Raw genomic sequence first — 16,300 nt, 5'->3', positions numbered from 1 at the left:
AGGGCTTAAATTAGGGTGCGTTGTCCTCTGATTCTCTGGTTTTAATTTCAGCCCAGTGATTCAGATGGTTCAATGGAAAAATCTTAAATATGCAAGTGAAAGGTGACAGTAGCAGCACTGTCTTCCAAGAATATTTAAACTGTGACTTTTGACTGAGACTGTGAAAAGAATCTGCAGAGCTTTCACCCAGGTTCTTGTCCTTGTGTGATTTCATTTCAGTGAGACTGGTTTTTTGTCACGGCACATGTAACAATCTTTCTGAGTATTCTGCATTTTTAGCAACTGTTAGTTATTTATGAAAATTCTCAGACACTGCACTATTTTGAGGGGAGGTTTTCCTTCACAGAATGAAGATGGTGTAATTGACATTCGGGAATTTGTCATTGCTCTGTCAGTTGTCTGTAAGCCATCCAAAACGTTGGAAACAATTCAGTTGGCATTTCAGGTAAGCTGTATTTTCTTGTTCTTTATAGTTTACTTATTTTTAGAAACTATTAATACTGGCATTAGACTCAATAGAAGTTTCCACATTTCCTTTTAATACTTAATTGCATTTTAAAATAATATTAATGGAAAATTAGATTAAGAGTTTGTGTTAATAGGGAATACATTGCAAGTGTAAGTTGTGTAAAATTATGAAAGCTTGCTGCTTGAAGTTCTTTGTAGAACTCTGGTAGAATCCTTTTTAGCAAATTAAGTCTGAAAGCTCAAGTCCTTTGTATTGATTCCTCTAAACAGTCTTCTGAATTGTAGTTGCTGCTCTTAGAATGTTTCAACAAATCTAATTTTTCAAGCTGTTAAAGTATTTTTTAAAAAATTCCTACATATTAATAGAGATTATTTTTATCTCCTTTTTTCTTGTTAAAATTTTCTTCCCTTAGTCCTACCATGTATGTGTGGTGGTCCTGCAGTCTTTGCCCAGACTTGATGGTTCCCAGAAGTGCTCCTGATCTTGCTCTAGCCTCAGTGGTTTGTTGTAGCATCACCGTAGATTGTTAATGCAAGCTTTTTGGGAAAGTGACAGCAGCAATGCTTAACCTATGGGTTTCTGATTTATTACTTTTAAATTAATTTCTTTAATTTTACTGTTTCAACATACGAACTCTGCTTCATCCTGCATCATCTTTTCCCTTTGCCCAGAATTCACATAGTCTTCAGTGTTACTAAAACTGAGAAGTGCTAAGTCTTGATGCTGTCTTCTCTAGTAAATGCATTGTGCTCAGAGCATTCAATTGCATGGTGCTACACTGCAGCCTTACTTTCTATGTAGTTGTATTCAGGTTCTTCAGCATGACGACTTTAGATACGTTTTGCTGAAGAAATGAGACTCCTGTGAATGCTTAGTGTTCACATATATCATTCTTACCTTTTGGCCAGAATCCAATAAATTTGGCAAACATGGAAGGAGCAAAAATATTTGGTTCCTACAAATATTGTGGGAAATTTGCCATTAGTAGATGCATTTATTGCTGCTTCTGAGGGAAAAGAAGAAAGTAAGTCTCTGTCCTAACTCAGTCCATTTCAGCATAAAATGGCATAGAAAAATAGTCAGGTACTGTTTGGTCAGTTCTGTGTCTTCGTTCTAAAATGAAAAAATTTGAAGTAAATGTAAAGGGGGTTTGGGAAGATATTTTTTGTTTAAATTTAACTGTCATGTTTCATAATGTGCAATATAAGTATATAATTTAAGAGAAAGAAAAGCTCAGATTAGATGGTTATTTTCTTTCTGGAAGCACTTGAAGTTAATTAAACTGTTTCTTAGAAAAACTGCTGTTCTTCATTATCTGCTTCACTCTCTAACTCATAGTACGTAATTTGGAGTCACTTTGTTAACTACACAGTACAAAGTTAGATGTAAAACTACAAAGAAGCTTTATGTATTTATTAAGAAGGGGAAGTACTCAGCAAGGGGAAGCAGGTATGGCTTATTTTATCCTGCTGGTGATGGTGAAAGGGTTAAGAGAAGTCTCAAGCTGAGGACATTTTGCTTATTCTAGGATTAAAAAAAAAAGCAAAGAGAACCTTTTTTAATCCTTTTTTACCTCCTGTCCTGACTTCACATACAATGAGATATTCACACAGCTTACCTGGAGCCATTGAAGGACCTAGCTAGTTCGTGAGTGTGTGACTTTGAACAAGTGCTGTCCTCTGCCATGTGCTAGGTCTTTCAGTAAAAGTGCAACATTTAATATAGCTACAAGTTTTCAAAGTTAAAGTGTATAGTACATGAATGAAGAACTTGAAAAATAGTATCATTATATGGAGTTGATACAAAACTAGGAGGAATGGGAAATACATGTGAAGGTAGGAGGAATGGGAAATACATGTGAAGGTTGTGCTGTCATTCGGTGGGACCTCTATAGGCTGTGGAGAGTTGGGCAGAGAAAACCTCGATGAGGGCCAGTGCAGGGCCCTGCACTTGGGGAGGAAAAGCCCCAATCCCAGCACAGGCTGGGCTGTGACCTACTGGAGAGCAGCTCTGCAGAACAGGACCTGGGAGTCTTGCTGCATGGCAAGCTGACAATGAGCCAGCAGTGCCCTGGTGGCCAGGAGGGCCAGTGGGATCCTGGGGTGCATTGGGAAGAGTGTGGCCAGCAGGTCAAGGGGGGTGATCCTGCTCCTCTGCTCGGCCCTGGTGAGGCCACATCTGGAGTGCTGTGTCCAGTTCTGGGCTCCTCAGCACAAGACAAGGAGGGAATAGAGAGGGTCCAGTGAAGGCCACCGAAGATGATGAGAGGTCTGGAGCATCTCTCTAAAGAGGTGAGACTGAGAGAGCTGGGGATGTTTAGTCTGCACAAAAGAAGACTGATAGGGGATCTCATTCATGCATGTATGTACTTCAAAGGTGGGTGTCAGGACAATGGTGCCAGACTCTTTTCAGTGGTGCCCAATGACAGAATGAGGAGCAATGGCCATAAACTAAATTACAAGATGTTCCAACTCAAGATGAAGAAGAACTTTTTTATGTTGAGGGTGCCAGAAAAGGCTTCCAAGGGAGGTTGTGGAGTTTCTCTTTCTGGACACATTCCAAACACACCTATCCTGCCTCTGGATACCAGGGTATCTAGGTGACCCTGCCTTGCCAGGGCATTTGGACTAAGAGCAGCACTCTAAGTACTACACCTTCCCTTCCAAGCTGCTAAAGAAACTAAAGGCTGTTATAAATCTTGTCAATATGGTGTTTATACTGACCACCCAATATTATCTACTTGTTTTGTGAAAATGTAGCAGGTTATATTAAAGAAATGTCTTGTTCTTTTCCCTGTTCCTGTGAAAGAGTGGGCAGGTTAGGTGCCAGGGTGCAAAAGGTGAGATTCCTGGTTTGAGCATATGTTTTCTTCCATGGAACTTCAATATTATTCCACTAAGGTGTGCTGTCTTGTGGCAACAGCTTTTGTGTGAAAAATACATACTTATGCCTGTTTTGTTCAATCTCATCAGTTCCCACCTTCTCAATGATGTAGAGAAATTAAAAAGAAATTTCCAAAACAGCACTTTTTACATGGTTTGGTATTTTCAATGCTATCATGCTTGAAAAGGAGACATAAATGTTTCAAAAACTCTTTTCTCTCATTTTACATTGTACAGGCAAAATGAGTTATTTTAAGAAAGCTTAATGAAGAAAAAATTAATTTGGTGCAGATGATTTGAAGTATTCAGGTTCATTTCTCAGGCTAAAGCACCGTACATATGCAAAGATGGAATGAGACTGTGAGCAATTATTCTTAGTTATCAGTCTGTCAATAGTAAAGCTAACTCTGTGAGGCAACTCTTTAGGATGTAAGATTATGCAAATTATTGTTTTCTAGAATAAATACTTGTAGAAAATGATATGCCCATCACTGGTGTATGAAGTAGGATTCTCCTGATTAATACCATTTAGATACAGACATATTTTGCAAGCTGGCTTTTGGATTTTGGTCAAAGGAATCTTCAGGTTTACACCTGACCAATTGGAAATGGTATCTGATTTAGGCTAACCTAAACATATCTCCCGATATTACAGATTGTCTTGGAGTTCAGACATGTAGCTTAATGGACTGAATATTATTCCCAGTTATGTTTGCAAAACATGTTACTGTTTGACAGGCTTGTCGCTGAACATCATGGTAATTCCAGTGATCAGGCATGTAAATGTAGGACTTTCTTCTGATTGTAGCAAGCTTTCCTTTCTAAGCATACACAGGTGAACTGATGATGATATTTTTTACCCAGACTAGTCTGAAATCCTTAATATATCTCATCAGTCTGAGAGTGACTAGAATTTCTAACACCAAATTTTTATTTTGCTTTACTTCAATGTAGTGCTGTTCATAGGAGTTGACATTCAGCTTTGCAATGATTTATCTTCCTGTCTTGATTCATAGCTGTACCAGTCAGGAGGCGGAACTGTAACAGAAGAGGATTTAGCTTGTATTCTCAAGACTGCCATGGGTGTGTCACAAATTGATGTTACACATCTTTTTAGAGCTGTAGATGAAGAAGAAAAAGGAAAGATTACATATGGTAAGTATTCTAACACATCTGAACTGTCACAAAATGTCAAAATTGCCTGCACTCATGTTGACAAAGCAGTTACATTTTTATTAAACTCTACCTTTTTTAGTTGGTTTGGTGACTTCAATACTGATAACAGCACTGCAAACAAAGTCAATTTTCATTTAGAAAAACAAGTTTCACCTCTGGTATCAAATGCCACGTTTGCATGTTTTCAGTTTTCCCTTCCACATCAACTCATATAATACGAGAATTAGCTCCTTCAACATATTCTGTTCTGTGACTTCCATGTGTGCAAATGTGTATTTTTAAAGAAAACTGCCTTAGCTCTGTCTTGTTTTGTCTCTTGTGTCTGAGAGCAGGAAATGAGGGGGTTAACCAGGCTTCCTATTCTATAGTCTGTAATGTAGGTGGAATGGAGGCGAGAAAGTTGCATTTGAAAAATTGAGACCTGGGTGAATAGATTGTGCTGGGAGTCAGAGTACTTACATGTTACTTCAGATTTTTTATGCTTTATGCAGTAAGAGTCTAAATTTAATTGTATCATTTGAGTATGAACTGAGTTGTTAATAGCCAATATATTAAGTATCTCCAGTAGAGGTGCTTATGATATACCCTGTTCTAATTGTTTTCCCTCAGGATAATCAGCGTGTATTTAATTTGTAAAAATTTTACAAAATAATACATCAGTGATAGTAAATCATAGTTTCTACACTAGTATTTCCTCTGTTCAGTAATTCCTCAATCATGCAATATGTATGTAAAGCTTCAAATACATTAATATTTTAGAGTTACTGAAATCAGTTATCATTGTCACTGTCCTTTCCTTTTTTCCTGACTACTGTCTTGTCTCCTTGTTTCATTCCTGCTGTATTACCCCTTTCCTTTCTGTGCCTCTTATCTGTCACATCCCCAGCATTTCCACATCCATCCTGCCCATTGCCTTTTTCCTACTTATCACTGTTATGTTGCTCCTCATTTTCTAACTCATAATGTGCAGTGACTCAGCTCTTTTCCCCACCTCCCAATCACCAGCTTCAAAAATACCAGCACAAATCTTAAACTGGTGTAAGCGTAGCAGAATTTTAATTTTGGCACATTTCATTGTTTGAGAATAGCTAAATTTGTAGTCATGTGCAGGTGAACTCAGACCAGGTCATGTGAGTTACCAAAGAATTCATCTTTTAATATTCATCTTTAATAGTTGTGTTTAATCTGCACTTTTCCCCTAAGCGGTCATTGTATGTTCCCATCACAAGAAAATCTGGACCACCAAACCACAGCAATGGCTGCTGGAGTGCTTGGCTCTCATTTGCACTATTTTATATCCTGTAGCCAAGAATAGTCTTTTGTGATGCAACACAAAGTAGCTAGTAGGGGATGGTGTTTACATAATTTCTTTGAAACTTTCCTTAGTGCTTTTTCTGAGAGAAGTGCTCATTTTATAGTAGAAACATGTCCGTTTAACGTATCTGAAAGTTTAATAGTGGGAGTAAATGTCCAAGTTATTAGATTAGGGAATTAAAGTTGCTAATAAACTTTTGGTATTGCATTCCTGTCGTGAAAGTTGCTGCCATCAATATTCAACCTCTTGCCTTTCCTGAGAATATGTGGAACTTCATACATGTTCATTTTGTTGTACTTACTTACTAGAAAGGAGAGGTGAATAAACTTGCAGACCACATGATTCTGAAGATACTGTCCAGACAAGTTCTGAGAAATCAAAACATTGTATCTGGTGGAAATAACATTATTTTGGATACACACAGCTGAGGTCTACTGACAATCTCCTTTCTAGGGTGTTGGAATTTAAAGCAGGAATATTGAGTCTCATTTATAAGAACAGAAGATAAAATACCTAAAGTATCAACCTAATTGAAGCCACAGATCTCATCCCAAAGGAAAAGCTCAGGTTGCAGGTAAACAGAATAGCCAAGAGCAAAATCAAGATTGTGTAACTAGATTGGTAATTGTGAATCTGAATAGCTGGAAATCTGGATTTTTGTTGCATGGTTGAAAGCACACTGGAGATCTTATATATCAGTTCTCATAAGCAGTGTGCAGTTGATTTAATTGTTCAGATGCGCTTTGATTGCAAAGCTTATCCTTTCAGTCTAATAAAGACAGAGGCAAAATCTATTAGACTTAAAATGTGATTCTGGAGGGTTTGGTTAGGTTCTCTAATCTCTAGAAGGGCATGTCAAATTCTAGGAAAATCTCCACCAGCTCTTGATAGACAATTCAGATTGTGAAAGTCTTCTGAAGACTAGTTTCTGGCTTGCTGTAGCCAGGAAAAAAAGGGGGAATGGGCCATATTTGGACTATCTGTATAGATGAAGAATCAGGGAAGGAAGAATTATTTTTTTAAAATAATTATATATTAACCACAGGATTATCCTATTATTTAGCTTAGTGGAAACAAAAGCTAAAGAAGATTAATGAACATAGAGCTTCCAGGAGGAGCATCATGTAGTAGGAGGGTGTTTCAAGGGTAGGAGAAAAAGTTCTTGAAGTTCTTGTAGTACATATGCATACTTAATGCAAAGATATAGACATGAGTCTTAACTCTACTTTGAGTTCTTTCTTCCTTTATGTCTCTTTGTTTTTAGTAGAGGTGGGAAGCAAAATCACCTTTTTCCCCAAGTTAATGACTGAGGTGATCTTTTCCTTCAGTCTAATGCTTAACAGTTGCTTTCAGTTTGAGCTCCAAGGTGAGACCTGTAATTAGAGGTAATGCTGGAATAGTTGGTTCTTTCTACATCACCTTTTTTCACGTTTCTGATGTATAAGGCAAATGGGATTCCAAGCACTTTTCATTGCACTCTGCTGAGTACAACTTCAATAAATATTCCTTAATACTTTCAGGACTTATTTCAGCAGGACCCAAAATGTCAGCTTACTGAGATCTATCCAAAATGTTACTCTGTTGAGTTTAGATTCCCCTTTCCTCCTGAAAACTTGATCATTTATATGATCCATCAGCCTGTGGTACAGTTTTTCAACATAGATGGTAATGTTGGTTTTCATGACCTAAGCTTCATCAACTTTTGTTGAAGTTACAGGTGCAGAATGCTCTAGATCCATATAAACTGTGGATAAAGGATACCCACTTCTTTGCGAGTGGAAGGATAAAGTGACGTTTGTTGCCTTCTCCTTGCCTATCCCTTTGCAATAGTTCAGAGGCAGGGTTGCCCTACAATTTCAGTACTCCTGTGAGCCATATGGCATCCCCTTTCTTTCTTGCCCTTTGCAGTACTGAAAAATCATGTCACCTCAGAGTGGCAGAGGGGGAAAGCTGCAGTGTTTCCCTTCTTCCATACCAGCCTAGTTGTAGGAGGAACTGGGCTTCACTCCTTTGAAAGGCTTCTTCAGGTGTCATCTGCTCTGCACTTCAGGGAATTCACATCATCATCTGATCATGAGTTCTGGGATAGCACAGTGAATTTGAGTGGGAGGTGTGTGATACACTGTAGGTGACTGAATCAGTGAAAACATTCACACACAGATTTTTCTAGTGTCAGTTTACATTATAAGAATAGTTTCTTGTTGCTTGGATCCTGTACAGTATCTTGTGTTCAAATCCTGTCTGAAAAAAGTCATAAGGACAAATTCAGACAAAGTTTCAGTGTCTGATTTTCAACACAAAATGTTACTTCTTGATGCTAAGGATTCCCTGCTCCCTCAAGAACTAATCTGTTTTTTCTTACTATCGTATTATAATCAGGATTTTTTTCCTGAGTTATAAATTATTTCCTCAATATTATTCTCTAAAATATTGGGACTTCTAAAATACTGAAATCTTGAAAGCGGAAGGCAACAATGACGGTCACTGTTAGGTTGAAGCAAACTATGAATGCAAAGCATTAAAGGGCATGTTTGCCAGAGTTTTAAGAATTTAAGAAATGACTATGCTTGATGTTCAGTGATCTTCAGCTGGAGGGCTTCTGTACTTCCCCAGTGAATAGTGAAATGCTATGTCAGGGCATGTGGTGCTCATCATGCATTTTAATGCAAATCTGAGCCTGTTTACCCTTCATACAGCTAATCTCTGGCCTGAAGTGTTTTCAGAGGGCTTAGATAACTCTTTGCAGCCTTTCAGCTCTGCAAATATGGTAAACTTATGCTGAAAAGCTAAAACAAGCACTGGGTATTATGTTAACTGCTGCTATTTTTCTCCAAAGAAATCATGTGATTATATATGTGTAAGTATTCAAATTTAGCACCGTTCTGTTTCAAAGAGCTGATTCTGTGCAACAACAATTTTTTTTTTAGATGACTTCTACACATTTGCTGTGTTGCACCCACACTTTGCAGAAGACTATCTCTATGCTGATCATATGGGAGCTGAGAGTGGCTTGGAGACTTCATCTCTTTCTGCTCCTAATGGTATCTGTACTGACTTCAGCCCTGACAACAGTGGAGATCGAAAGAAGCCCTTGCAGAAGAAACTAAATTAACACTACAACTGTTACCTTCCTCTCCTGGTGAGAGGGTTGTATTTTCTTGGGATTTTCATAAGTCACTCCAATTATACAACAAATATCAGTTTTGTGTGTGAAAGTTCTACCTGAATACCATCCTTTGAATCATATGTGCTATATTTAACAACATGTTCCAGGTTACTTTGGGAAGGGTGTTTTTATTTTTTTTGAAAAGGTCTTTGAAAGGCAAAAATGTGAATGTGCTTCATTATTAATGTTCATATTTAAAAGGAAGCGGCACAACTTATTTATATTCCATTGGCTAGTTCCATGTACAAAGTGTCGCACAAACTGTGCATGTATAAAGAAACTGTAGCTACTATGGTGTAAAGTGCACTTTGGTGATTAGTGTTTTCCCTAGTTATGGGGATGTTTATCTGGGGCCAAACTGTGCTGTCCATATCTGAATAGTCAGTCTTGCTGATTTCAGTGAGATTATTCTCTTGAGCAAGGCAAGCATACTTTGGCCCTTTGTTTTGGTTTCAGTGAACAGTTTGGAAACAGTCATACAAAAACTTGCTAAGGATTACTTTTTGTTTTTATTGCTGAATGATGAAATCGTTTCTCTTTCCATGGTAGAATGAAAAGGAAACGCTCCTTATCCCTCACCCCCCAACACTTTTCTACTGTAATCTTCCGGATGCAATTAAACATGAATTCTTTCCAAACTGACATGCCACATACTGCTTGAAAATACATAACTGAACTATTTGTGCTTTTCTCTTATAACCCGCTCAGATCATGTCCACACAACATTTTATGGGAGATGTTTACAGAGCTACACGTGATTTAGATTTATCAGGAATCACAGGTTTCTTCTGTAGCGAGCCTGTACAGATAACATAGCATGGAATACATCATGAAAACCTTGGTGTATCAGCACAAGTTGGAAAAGGTTGCAGTCACTTCAAAGGCCATGCCAGCAACAAGTTGCAGACCATCCTGAAGAAGCACTAGTTAAATCTCTATAGCAACATTACATATACTTCATAGAACATATATGAAGCTTAGAATAGTTTAGAAGTGTTTAAAAAAACACCAAACTTGTATTAGTAATACTAATGTTTCCTTTTGTAAAGCCAGATGCCTTAACTGCTACTGGAGGTCTCAGAGAAAAATCTAGATTATTATTAAGCCAGAGAGCTTCATTGATTGGAAAATGTGACAAAAGCCTCAAGGAGTAGGAAGGAGGACTCCATCACAAAATAACTGTGATGGCATCTCTGCTTCCAGACAAAAAATTTTTCAAGTAATTTCTGACTAGTTTTGTAGGGTTTTGTGCATGGAAAACTATTGAGATTTGAGTCTTCCACAAAGGAATTTAAAGCTAGATTTGAAAGGAAACAATTTTAGCTAAGGACATCTGTTTGTACCACGTGCTTTTATAACTATTTCTTAAATAGCAGGAGGTGTTTTAAAGCTCATTAGGGTATTGGAATGTGTCCTTAGAAATCCCGAACTGTATGTGGCAGGTCTCCAAACTGGAACTGGCTTTAATAAAGAGGGTAGGAGGAAAAAATATAAGAAAATATGCTTCATGGGGGTATGTGGAGGTAATAATTAAATATTTGATTTATCTAGGTAACAAAAGCCAAGCTCACAGGGTAGCAGCAGACTGTCTGGGAAGATTTGAATTAAAACTGATCATGGAAAATAGGAGAAATTGATTGAAAAATAAGGCAGATGAGGAACTACACTTAACTCAGAATAGTCAGCTGCACAGAAGAGGGAGTATTAGTGTGCTATATCTTGAGGCAGGGATGGCACAGAATATGTCAAACTGAGCATTGTTAACTCGTTGCTGCAGAAAAGATGTTTGTGATAGAGATGCATCAGCATGTGACCTGTGAGAAGCAGGGTGGTATTTCTACATTACCAAGATGTGATAAGGTCTTACCTGAGGTATCTGTTCATATTGGGGCACCTGAGAGAGATGGGTGTAACTGAATAAAGTGTGGAAGGCAGAAAGCACTCAAAAAGTGATCAAAAGTATGCTTTAATCCAAAGAAGAGGAGACTAAAGGGAGATGTGAACAGTCTTTAAATATGGAAAAAGTTGCTATAGAGAAAATAGGAACACTACCACAAGAATGGTAGATGCTGGTTATTAATTGAAAAGGCAAGTTAAGCATTAGGAAAAGTCTCTTACAATACACCTTATTAAGCTATGGAGAAGGGTTATTTCAGGTGTGGTGAAAAGCCTGCCTTCCTTCACTGGAGTTTTTGAAAACAGAAGACAGACAGCTACAGTAGAGACACTTGATTTTGTTGATCACACCCCAGGGTTACAGGGAGATGTCCCTGAGGTCTGTTCTCTGTAGTTATTACAGTATGTGAGGGAAGGCAGGCGTAGTCTGGGCATACTGTACCCCTACAGGAATATGGCACGTGGCTCCAGCTGGCTGTGTAAGATACTTCTGCTTTGTACATGAGCTTCGGAGTTTGAGAATGCTGGGAAGGAGAAACTTCCCCAATACGTATCTGAAAAGAAGAAAGAGGTGAGCTTAGAAATCCATGGACAACTCTGAAGTGAGAGAAGCTCCTAAGGAAGAGATACATTGACCACATCTGTGAAAGACCAAAGAAAGCTAATTGAAGTTGGCTGAATAGGAGTGTGTCTAATTTTCATGTATGGCATGAGTAACTTGGGGGTCTGTTTTATGAAAGCCCATCAGTTCATTGACTTCTTTTTTTTTATTTGAGGTGTTTTGTTTTTGTGGTGAGTGTAATAGCTGTACTTGTGTGCACCTAAGCTGTACAGAGTACACTGAAAGGCACTGCAGCCTGTAGTAGATGGGCCCTTAAACAGGTGCCACGTTGTGTGGTGAAGAGGCACTGAAAGTCCAGTGTACCACTGAGCTCAGTCCAGAGCTGCTGCTGGGGAAGGCTGGTGATCAACACAAGTCACAAGCAAGTACTCTTGGTGGATTAAAACTCATATACAAATTGGTGGATTAAATAATTTTTTTAAAAAAGGCATAAGACAAAACAGATTCTGGAAGGAAATGTGATTCTCCCTCTTTTGAGAAACTACTGAATGAGATAGATATAATAGGAGGAATGATAGGATTAAGGATCAGCCTGCATGGAAACACTGTTAGATCACATACCCTGTCACGAAAGTTGAGATTAATTTATACAACTCCATTAATTTTAGCATTTGTAGTGTATAATATTAGACTGCCTTGTAGTGAGAGAGAAGCCACATTACCACAGGGTGGTGAACTCGGGCCCTTGAGGGCCGAGGCCCATAACATATCACATGACTGCAGCAATACTTGTTACAACTCATCTGCCAAACCCCAACTGCTGAAGTGTTTCAGTAGTTCCTGATGAGAAGCCTTTTTAGAGGCATCTGAATGTGCACCAGCTGGGTTGTGACAGTCAAGTTTCTGTGACTTGATGTAAAGTCAGAGTAGAAGTGAGAACTTCCTTTCCCCTTCACCAAACATTGATGCTTTCCATTAAAATAGTGATTTTATAGGCAGATTGTTATATTTAAACAGATAGTTTAAACACCCTCTAAATTTACAAGGAGACATATGCCGAAATTACTTTTGTTCTTTGCAACTGTTTAACTTAAATGATCCTTACACAAAAATGCCAGGGGTGTGAGGCATTTGACATTTCTGATGATCGTTTTTGTACTCTTATGTAACACTGTCATCTCTTGCCAGTAGAGTTCTTGCATCACCCAGAATGAATTTTTACATATTGAGTGAGATACTGAGCCAAGGCTGGTTATCTCTTCTCACATGCTTGAACAAATATTTAAAGTAACCCAGAAAACTACAAAATCAAAAATATTTGAAGTTTTGGGGGGTTGGTTTGGTTTTTTTGTTGTTTCATTTATATTTTTTCAAACATAACAAAACCCCACTAAGACCAAACAAATGCTTAGTAGGTGCAAAGCATGTTTAAACCACTGTCTCTAGCAAAGTATGGCACGTGTTATTACAGATTTTTTGGGGAGTCTGTTGCTGTAGCAGATAAATTTTAAATGCTTCATAGGAAATGCATAAGCTGCCTGCAGAAACTAGACTGTACACTTAGTTTTATATTAATTAATTGCACTATATGTTTTGATGCATTTATTGTAGCTAGCATGATCTAGGTATGATAAATAGCAACCAGACCTGTGTATTTACTAATCCCATTTTCAAGGAATAAATCCTTAGGTCACAGGGGTTGAAAAGGACATGTGTGCAGTAGGGAAGTGATGCAACCTCTTTAGTGACACAGTTGCCAGAAGTAAGTAGTTAAGTGTCACACAGAGCTCTTTATTAATATCTTCATGCAAGCTGAATACCTCTGTTAGCTAATTTAGGCCTAGGGGTGGTTGGAGTATTTTTGTGTTCTTAAAATGCAGTAAATGTTTTCATGGAAAAGTCGTTGTTGCAATTCAATATCTCATGAATTTTTAAAGCAGGTGTGGCTTTATTTATTTATGAGTTCCCTGATTAGTTCATCTTTGGTATTGCCTTTAAATTGTTTTTCCTACTTTTATATTATCGTGTGGTAATTATTGCTTTTTAATTAACTGTTTTAGTCACCTGCTCTCTGCTCCTTCAAAATAACATTCAAAAATAGCATTCTCATTAAAGGACAAATTAAAAAAAAAACAAACAAACCTGCCCTGATTTGAAAAAATACTACTTGCAGAATTGTAGTTGCATGTGCTGTGGATCCTGTGATCTCAGGAAAAAAAAATCTGTAAGCACAGCTTTGTGTATGTTACAGGACTAAACTAGGCTGGAGGAAAAACAAAATTCTGATTAAAAGCTCTAACCAACTAAGTTCAATTTTTCTTTAGATCTGAGTGTGGGTCGTAACATTTTCTGAAATGTTGAATTTGACTTAATGTGAAGTCTCTGGTTTTTTTCTCTAGCAGAGCTTTCATGAGTGCTCTAGAAAAAGGAAATGATAAATACACGGGTCCAGTGTTCTACATTAGTAGAATTCAAATTTGAGTCCTAAAACCATATTGAGGCACAGAACTTCCCTGTGAGCCAGGCACTTCAAATAGTTTGCTAATTTTTAGGTACCTGAACTTCAGCTGATTAGGAAAACTTAAATTAACAAATTATCCTGAATAGATCATCACACACACAAAAAAAAAAAAAAAAAAAAAAGAGAGAATACAAAATAGGAAGAAAGAGCTAGTTACTAATTAATTAAATTATTAATTGATCAGTCCAGCAAAACTGCAAGATCTATTTCACATATGAGCAGGAAGGCTGACATGCTCATTCAGATAAATTTTGCTATCCTGACTAGGTAGTATTTAAGCCAGGCAGTCTTTACTCAGAGAGTGATTTCTTGAAGGTACTGCAGCAACTTGAAGGTACCGCAACATCCCAGTAATGTCTTGGTCACTGGCAGTGTAGACAGTGAGATTTCATCTTCTCACCCTGCCTTTTTTCTTTGAATTATGGAGAAAAGTATTCAAACCATGATAGGAACCCTGTAAGATCTTACAGGTAAAAACCCTCCAGCACCACCTCAGAGGCACAAAGGTGATCATTTTGTGGAATAGTTATGGTGGGGAACTGGGTATACAATGCTAGTCACCAACATCTTGTGGTCAAACCATGTATAAATGGCAATACAGAGGTAAAACTACCGAGAGAACTCAGCAGCAAACAGGATATCCTTTAAATGTGTTTGAACCTGAGTCTGTGAGTATTTCCTGCATCTCATAGTGCTCAAGTCAAGAGAGTTTCTTTCTCTAGGAAGCATTTCAGATTTCTTTCAAGATAATAATTACTTTGACTTCTTCAAGTGGAAGAGTGGTTTGTTTTGTAGCAAGCAGCTTCTTTTTCCCCGGATGGTGTGGTGTGCTTTATCATGTGTAATGTGATTAAACTGAAGTGGGTGATACCAAGAGAGCAGAGGATATAAGAGGCTTATAAAATAGAGGGTTTATGTTTCTGTGAGATATGCTGAGACATTTCTGCACAGTAGTTAACACTGCCTAGATTATCTTGCAAGTTCATTATACAAAATCATTTTACTAGTTGGTGATTTTACTAGTGTGATGGTAGTGGCTGTTTATTCCACTTTCCTTAGCAGGATGGCAGAGCAGAGTACTCCTGTGCAGGCCAGCCTTGGGGTATAGATGTATTTGCAGTTTTCAAATGATCGGTCTCTGGGAATAGGAACAGTAGAATCACCTTAACACTGATTGCACCTCAGTAAGTTATTCCTGTTAGGCAACTTAGCTCTTTGGGGTATTTTCTTATTAACACAATTATCATGCTTTATTCTGAGCTAAGTTGCACAGAGCCATATGAACATCAGAGCTTACGTGAGATAGCTTGGGCATCTCAAAAAAGGTGCTGTATGATAATCTGTTGATAGAGTGTTACATTTCAATTTTTTCACTTTGACCAAAAATGTTAGAAGCAAGAGAAAAAAGTCATCACTTCTGTAATACTCTATACTGTCAATGGGGTGTTATTTAAGAGTGCCAGTTCTGAGCCAAAGTCAGGCGAAGAAAAATCAGGCTGGACTTCTGATCCCAAACCAGCAAGTAGAAAATCCCATGTGTGCCCAGCATGGTAGCAAAGCTTTCACTCTGCAGCTGGCCTTTTCCCACAGTAAAGAAGGCTCTTTTCTGCCTCTTGGGCTGCTGAATTCAGTTTTCTGTATCCCTCGTTCTTGCTTGTGCTGACTGTTCTTTGTAGGTTTGTTGCAGCCAGAGGGAGACCCTGCTGCCTCTTAAGCTGAAGTGACATTCATGGACTTTTCTCCCTGAGCCAGGAGCAGCAGGTGAATATTCAAGTCCTCTTCTGGTAATGTTACCCAAAACTAAAAGGCCATGTACTATTTTAGCTCGTGCCTGCCATCAGGTACAGAACTGCTTTTTCTTTTCATACGCTTCAACTATTGCAGGTGTGTCGAGGTGACAGGAGGTCTGAAAGAGCTTATGAGATTCTCCTTGTTCCTGTGAGTAAGAAGAAATTAAATTTAGAAGTATTAGAAGTTTACAATGAAACTTGGATTGACTCCTGACTCGCTATATATATATATATCTATATATCTATCTCACTTTCAGTGTGAGCCTGTTCCCTTCCATGTTCCAAATGCAGGATCTATAAATGTAATTGAAAACAAAGTCTCCTCATGGATACTGAAGAAGCTGACACTCAGACACTTTTCATACTACCATGGTACTGGAAATTAAATTCATCTGACAATAGGTAGTTTCTAAGTCTATGAATGTATATGGGGAAAACCCAAATACATGTCTTTTATTCACTATCCAGCATGAAGACAGTTTTGTATTTTCAATGCTAAAGAAATAAACTTTGAAAGATCTTT

At 38.0% G+C, this 16,300-nt stretch overlaps 1 protein-coding gene across 1 annotated transcript in view; it reads left to right on the top strand.

Moving 5' to 3' along the window:
• The window catches only part of LPCAT1 (lysophosphatidylcholine acyltransferase 1), a 65,726-nt gene extending 49,426 nt beyond the window's left edge, over nt 1–16,300 (top strand). Inside the window, exons 12-14 of the mRNA XM_058832869.1 lie at nt 347–445; nt 4,368–4,506; nt 8,770–16,300. Of these exons, the coding sequence (XP_058688852.1) occupies nt 347–445; nt 4,368–4,506; nt 8,770–8,954 (423 nt within the window). The 3' untranslated portion in view covers nt 8,955–16,300. The remainder of the gene's footprint in view (nt 1–346; nt 446–4,367; nt 4,507–8,769) is intronic.

Source organism: Poecile atricapillus, chromosome 2 (assembly GCF_030490865.1).
Source record: "Poecile atricapillus isolate bPoeAtr1 chromosome 2, bPoeAtr1.hap1, whole genome shotgun sequence".
In the NCBI taxonomy this organism is placed as follows: domain Eukaryota; kingdom Metazoa; phylum Chordata; class Aves; order Passeriformes; family Paridae; genus Poecile; species Poecile atricapillus.
This window is presented reverse-complemented; position numbering and strand designations above follow the sequence as displayed.